This window comes from Pygocentrus nattereri, chromosome 8 (genome assembly GCF_015220715.1).
Source record: "Pygocentrus nattereri isolate fPygNat1 chromosome 8, fPygNat1.pri, whole genome shotgun sequence".
NCBI classification, from domain to species: domain Eukaryota; kingdom Metazoa; phylum Chordata; class Actinopteri; order Characiformes; family Serrasalmidae; genus Pygocentrus; species Pygocentrus nattereri.
The window spans coordinates 16,669,194-16,676,072 of record NC_051218.1 but is presented as its reverse complement, the minus strand read 5'-3'; the positions used below and the strand labels follow the sequence as shown (position 1 = coordinate 16,676,072).

At 39.6% G+C, this 6,879-nt stretch overlaps 1 protein-coding gene across 8 annotated transcripts in view; it reads left to right on the top strand.

Annotated features, from left to right (window-relative positions):
• The first annotated feature begins 343 nt into the window (after nt 1-343).
• The window catches only part of ap1ar (adaptor related protein complex 1 associated regulatory protein), a 13,336-nt gene continuing 6,800 nt past the window's right edge, over nt 344-6,879 (top strand). The window contains exons 1-8 of one of the 8 annotated variants that reach the window (XM_037540747.1): nt 344-700; nt 1,931-1,979; nt 2,098-2,124; nt 2,217-2,242; nt 2,705-2,801; nt 3,592-3,690; nt 4,299-4,363; nt 4,707-4,777. In XM_037540747.1, coding sequence (XP_037396644.1) covers nt 630-700; nt 1,931-1,979; nt 2,098-2,124; nt 2,217-2,242; nt 2,705-2,801; nt 3,592-3,690; nt 4,299-4,363; nt 4,707-4,777 — 505 coding nt within the window. In that variant the 5' untranslated portion in view covers nt 344-629. Of the gene's footprint in view, nt 701-1,930; nt 1,980-2,097; nt 2,125-2,216; nt 2,243-2,704; nt 2,802-3,591; nt 3,691-4,298; nt 4,364-4,703; nt 4,778-6,879 lie in introns of all 8 variants that reach the window. The other 7 variants (XM_037540745.1, XM_037540748.1, XM_037540746.1 and 4 more) reach the window with 7 other exon arrangements.

Below are 6,879 nucleotides of genomic sequence, written 5' to 3'. Positions count from 1 at the left end.
GTGTTACCTGCTGGGACGTGAGATTTGCGCAGCTTGATGCCAAGCATCAAAATAAAGTGGCTTATTTCATTTTAATCCCTGTGACCTTACAGACACAGTAAGGGTCCTGCTTGGGTGAGTTAATGGGTAACGTCCCATTGTGTGATTCCCTACTATTCCCTACTTCCCGACTAATCCAGGTAAAGAAGACAAGAAAGAGGTCAGGACTCTGTAAGGTCTTCCAAGGATTTACAGTGGCACTTTTAGGAAATTATTGGCGTTTGTCTCTCCCTAGTGGTCATTTGAGGTGGCGCACGGTCAACCAACCGGCTTTGCGTATTCGAAACGTTGATCACGTGTTACAGTGAGGAAGAGGAAACAATAGGTTTGCTGGCCACAGTGCTAGCCGCCTGTGGACTTTGCTGCTCTGTGAATACACCTCCAGCAACCGGTGTAATACCTGTATTTATAATCTTAAGTAGACATGCATAATAGTGTACGACGCCTTAATTTCTGCATGGCGCTGACGTTGTTTACAGCGAGCTGGTAGCGAGATCTGAATGGAATGGAAACAGGCTGACCTCTGATCTGTTCACCGTGTGCTGCTGCTGCTGCCGCCGCCTCTAGCTCCAGCGCTCGGACAGAATGCCATGGGGAACTGCTGGACTCAATGTTTGGGGCTATTTAGAAGGGAGGCCAACAGAATTCAGAGAGGAGGGGGGTAAGTGTGCTAAATATGTTTGTGTTTTATCAGTAGTTATCGTCTGTACTCACTGGCTAGATTGAACAACATCTGGCACCCGTCCCGTGCGCTGGAAGAAGCCGCTCAATTTTAGTTTGCTGGCTAGTTAACCTAGCTAGTTAGCTAGCAAAGCATGACAGTTGCAGCGTCTTTTCAGTCCGCCAATAATCACAGGACGACTTCATTCATTCATTCCTTCCATTCATTCGTTCATTCCTGGAAGACGCAGAACAGCAAGTTGGTGTCCGTGTGTGAGTGTCAGTTAGCCTGCTGGCTAACATAGGCTTCCCTGAAACAGGACCCCGCCCCGCACCACAGCCATAGGCAGCCTGCCTGGAGTTAGCTAACCTAGCTAGCTACATGTTAGCAGGTGTTCATGAGCACTGCAGTCCCTCACATTCACTCACACACCTGTGGAGACCGAACAGTTACACTGCCACTGAAAAGTCTGCACATGCATTTTCAAATTTCTTGAAATGATCTTGAAAGTTGTTTCTGAGACAAATATAAATATTCAGACAAATATCTATGTATGAACGTGTGGCGAGCACTGGCTCTGGGGCTGGGCAAGCCGACGGTTTGTATCGTCATCAGTTTGCTTTTCTGTTTCGTGCTTATCACCAGTGTTCAAAAACCCTTCCCAACTGCAGGTTTGGTTAGAATAAGAGCATAATTAGTTCTATTTAGTTGGATTTAGCACATTACAGTGTGTACGATATGTAAAACAAATCATTGTATTCATAGTTTTTGACCGTATTTTTAATACTTTTTAGGACTGTTTAATAGGCTTTTCAAAATGGGCTCTACTTTGTCTGTCTCTACTTATTAGATTCAGAAAAAGTAAATCTTGTGAAAACTTGCATATTCTCACCTTACTGTATGTTTCTCATTAAAAGTTAATAAGTGAAATGTCCTGGTTAATGCATTTCAGCCAATCAGTTGTGCTGTGGTGTAGGTCAAATAGCCCTGTTTGGTATTATATATCAGTATTTCTGGCTGGACTTGTCCACTGTGGACCACTTCATAATATCGATGTCCTTCTTATTGTTGTCTTAAAACACAGAAACAGTTATTAAACAAAAAGAAACATCTGAGTAGGTACTTTTGACTCCTGGTGTAGACACACTGATAGTCCCTTTGTTATTCTTCTGTATTTTTAAATAAATCTGAAAGCTCCCAATGTCAGGCTTTCCGACTTTTTGCCCACAGCTCTAAGTACTTTCGAAGCAGCACAGTAGGCGAACACTACACAATAGAGGTGAGTTGTTATTCTTTTCTACTATAATTTTACTTTTCTTTATTCTTTTATTGCAATATTTCCTGAAGTTTGAGGGCCTCTTACACTAATACACTTCTCTCGGTTGTCTGTTTTGCAGTTTGAGAACCTTGTGGAGAGTGATGAGGTGAGAGCCGAATCAATTCTTGAACAAAGAGTAGAATTACAAAAAAAGGGTAGCTAATGAATTTTCTTTCATTGTATCTGTTCTTTTTTCAGGGTGAGAGTTCACAGAGTTGTCAGAGGTAAAGTGTTTTCTTCTGCTTTTGTATGCGGTCTGTCGCTTTAGCTAACATTAAAGCTACAAAAACAATAGAGTTGAAAACTTGTTGCTGCAGACTTTTTAGCATATTTCCATCTTGCTGCAGTGTGGGTGTGACCTGCAGGCTTCATGCTAGAACAGTTCTAGACTGAAGACTGTTTCATACTGAGAAATATTTCCATTAAGCCCTTAATACTAGCAGAGCTCAATCAACTTTTTTAATACCAGCACAGCTGGACAGCAGGTTAATTACTGCAAATTGCCTTTTTCCTCAGAGGCGTAATCTCATTATTTCAGTGTCAGATTTTTTGTGAAAGTAGTTGGATGTAAATGCTTAATGAATGATGCCTGTATTACAACACTAGTACGTGAAGGCTAGGCTTGTGTTCTCTCTGGTTGTCACATGAGGCCTCTGACCCTGACCACTCTTTTCTTATTGGTTCAGGCCCATCAGCGAGGAGGAGATTGGCCATCTGAAGGAGCAGCGCTACGTTGCTATCGCCAACCAGCAGACGCTCATTGACGAGAAGCTAAATGCGGAGGTATGGCTGATCATCTGGTCAAATTATGTGTGTTTTATTATTATAAGTGAAAATAAGTTGACACATTCTCTACAAAGAAAACAGTTCTTCACATTTAAATGCACAGGTATCGTTCATGTGATGAACTGTAAATATTCAGACGAGAATAAAACATTTAACAATGTTTGTGCTGAAGTTATAGCTTGTCCTTTTTTAAGGTTTTGCTTTTTTCCCCATATTTATTAACTATGTAGAAGCTGTGCACTAAATTAGTAGGAAAAAAGCTTATTCCCTGTAGAGGATGTAATATTATGTCACTTAAAAAAACAACAAAACGTGCAGTTTTGTTTGGGGAGGGGGGGGGGGGGGGGTGTCAAACTTTTGCATGTGACTGTAGTTGCAGTCATTATGAGCATGTTTGTGAGTGTCGTATTGTGCCAAGAGCTGCATATTTCTCATGCTTTTTGTGTGAAGTTTAAAAGTTTAAAAAGCCCTATCAGTAGTTTTAAGTGTTGTTCAGAAAATAGTTATAAATAAGTGTGAATTTAGTAATTTTAACAAAAATGTAAACCTTTTTAACCGTTGTCTCAGAAAGTCCTGGTGAAAGATTTAGCAAAAAAGATTAGTCTTATTCAGAGGAGTTTAAAGCAGGGCTGTCTAATCTGGTCAACCTTATATTTAAGTTTTTCTTCATTTCCATTGGATTAATTTGCAGTTTCTCTGTTGCATTTCATTGCTTTTCATTTCTGCTATTGATTTCTTTCTTTGGTTTAGTTAACCTCCCCCTTTTTGTTGTTTTATTTCTGTTCAGTTAGTGGCACAGGAAGAGAAGTTAAGGCTAGAAGAGGAGGCTATATACACAGCCCAGCGCGAGGCTGCGAAGCTCACAAAGGAGCGAAAGCTAAAGGAGGTGAGGCGTCTGCACTGAGCACGCCCAGCCCTTCTCTTACCCCGCCTCCTGCCACACCCTTTTCCTTCACATGTTTTCAAGACTTGTGGCCAGTTCTACTGTGAAAGTAAATGTAGTAGCCTTGTCAAATAAGTATGTGACATGGCTTTCCCTGCCTAAACGTTTAGAGTTAACATTGAGGGCCTTTAATATTGCTCCAGCAGTTCTGGTTTGATATTTCTTCAGTTTCAGTGTCTTCACAATTCTGCTCATATTGTAAAAAATAAATAGATAAAATAAGGAATCAATTACTGGAAAAAAGTACCAGTAGGAAAAGCTGCACATCTTCCATATTCCTCTTTTTATTTAAGTTGTTTCTGTTGCTTATGCTTTTATTTGTACTCAGTTCTTTAATGTTCATTTTTCATTTTCATTACCTGACTGTTACGTGTTTGCACCATCTGCCAGCACAGTTCAGACTACATATACTCAGTGGTAAAGTTTTTCAATTAAAATTGCATATGAGAGCTTATTTTTGAAGTGTTAATTTGCTAAAACAGGAGTGAGATTTGAGGTATCTTGCCAACTGCTTAAGTTGTCATTGCTAAAGTGTTCTGTGTTTTTGAAAGCAGCAGCTTGCACAGAGGAGCAGGGGAAGAGCGGAGGCAGAGGGCAGCAGCGCTCATCGCAAGCAGTGAGTACAACGGCAAAAGTGGCATACTTAATGTGGTGATACTTTGTGCTTTGTGACCTAATGTGCTTTAGGTGTCCATAGGGAGGCAGTACTGAAACGAACAGATCATATTTAAAACTAAATTATTCTGTGGGTCGAGGAAAAAGGTGTTGGGTTTAGGTAGGTGTTCAAAATGGGACTCGTTTTTGATCTCAAAGAGAAGCGTTTTTTCCTGGAAGCTAAATATTAAACTTATGTCTCTATTTATAAAGAATGGGTAAGTGTAAAGAGCAGTGTGACAGACAGGCAGCGTAACTGAGCTGTGTCCTCAGCTGCGTTTCCCCTTTGTGTGTTTCTGCAGCAGGCCATCAGGGGGAGAGTTTGAAGTGTACTTGCAGAGCGTGAAGGCTCAGTCGGAGGCGTTTCGCAGCAGCCGTGAGTACTCTCATCACCCATCTGATTTTGAAGTGATGCAGTTTTCTTTTTTGGCTCTATATTACAGCACATTTAGAATTTCAATAAAACAGTGACAAGTTCAAGCTTTAATTTGAAGGTCTTTGTTTTCTTGGGTGAACCAACAATAGCAGACTGTATCTAACAGGACAGTTGGTGCCTTGGCTATTTCTTCATCCACAGTGTACTGTTGCATCATAATTCCATGCAAAAGAGAGCTAACAAAAGGTCAAGACTAAATTCTAGATACAGCATTTGCATCTGGCATCTCTGAACATAAGAAACTCTCATACATAAGAATCAAAATGTCAGTGCCAGTAAAGCCTATCCTCAGGCTGAAACCAATATGACATTACGCGTGCCAAAATCTAGTGTTTGGTACATTATGAAGAAGAACAAGGAAATGTGAGCTTATCAGTAGCTGACAACCTGGCAGTTCATGGAAGGTCACAGCAGTGGATGGTCAGGGAATACTTTCAGTCATGAGTAAATCTGATCAAGAACACAGTCCCAGATAACAGAGAACAGAGTCACAGATACAGTAATAGATACAATAAATAGAAAGACACCACAGCGTGTCTTTGGAAAGTTTACCACAAGATACAAATTGCTGGTAATGGCTTAACAGAAAGGCCAAGTTACAATTTGCCAAAAAGTACCTAAAAAAAGACTTAAATACATTTCTGAGACATGATTGTAGCCAGATATTAAGTGATAAAAGATGTGAAGATAAACTGGTGCTGATCCCAGGAATGCCACCCCATTTGTGAAACATGGTGGCATGGCCACATGCAGTCATGAGCAAAAGTTTGCGCTCCCCTGGACAAATTCCATGTTTTATATTTTGTGTTTTGTTTTTTTTTTTTTAGCCCCAAATGCCACATTTAAATGTATGTTTTAACTTCGAAAATCAACAAAACCTTTTTTGATAAGAGGTATTCAAGCCTTTGTATATGACATTATGGCTGCTGGTGGATCTGGTTCACTTTGTTTATTGAAAGTGTGATTGCCAATGGCAGGAGCAGGATGAATTCTGAAGTGTATAACAGCAAATTAACTGCTCAGATTCACCCCAATGGCTCAAAAGCAAAAGTAGAAGAGAGTAGAGAAAGTGGAATGTTCCTGACTGACCATGCCAGTCACTTAACCTGATCCACGTTCATCATCTCTTTCACATGTTGAAGACGCAACTGAAAGCAAAAAGCCTCCAAATAAGCAGAGACTGAAAATGACTGCATAACAAATGTGATGGAACAGCACCAGGGAAGTTACCCTGCATGTGCTGGGTAGTCCACAGACGTCAGGTGGTCATTGTAGCAAAACCATTGCTATCAAAGTAAGGCTGTTAATTATTCTTATTACATATGGTTTCCTGAAATGAGGGAACATTGTATAAAAGTGCTCACAGAGGTGCATGTTAGATATTTTGTGGCTTTTTATATCTCATTTTTGAAGCATATCAGATCTTTCACTCTTTGTATTATTTATATTACAGTACAATTTAGGCAGTTAGGTAGTTGTTTTACAGTAATAAACATGTCCAATTTATTCAACTTTAAAAATGAACAAAAAAACTCAGAATTCCACCAGTTTCAACAATTAGTGTCCTCAGTTCCCAAATGCTTATTGAGTGATGTTAAAAGGAAAGGTGATGTAACACAGTGGTAAACATGCCCCTGTCCCAACTGGAACGTGTTGCAGGCATCAAATTCAAAATGAGTGAATATTTGCAAAAAACAATAAAGTTGATCCGTTTGAACATTAAATATCTTGTCTTTGTAGTGTATTCAATTGAATATAGATTGAAAAGGATTTGCAAATCATCGTATTCTGTTTTTATTTATATTTTACACAATGTCCCAACTTCATTGGAATTGTGGAGTGTTTTTTTTATATATATATATGTGTGTGTGTGTGTGTGTGTGTGTGTGTGTGTGTGTGTTTGTGTATGTATGTATACACTGCTCAAAAAAAAAAAGGGAACACTTAAACAACACAATATAACTCCAAATAAATCAAACTGTCCACTTAGGAAGCAACACTGACAATCAATTTCACAGCTGTTGTGCAAATGGAATAGACAA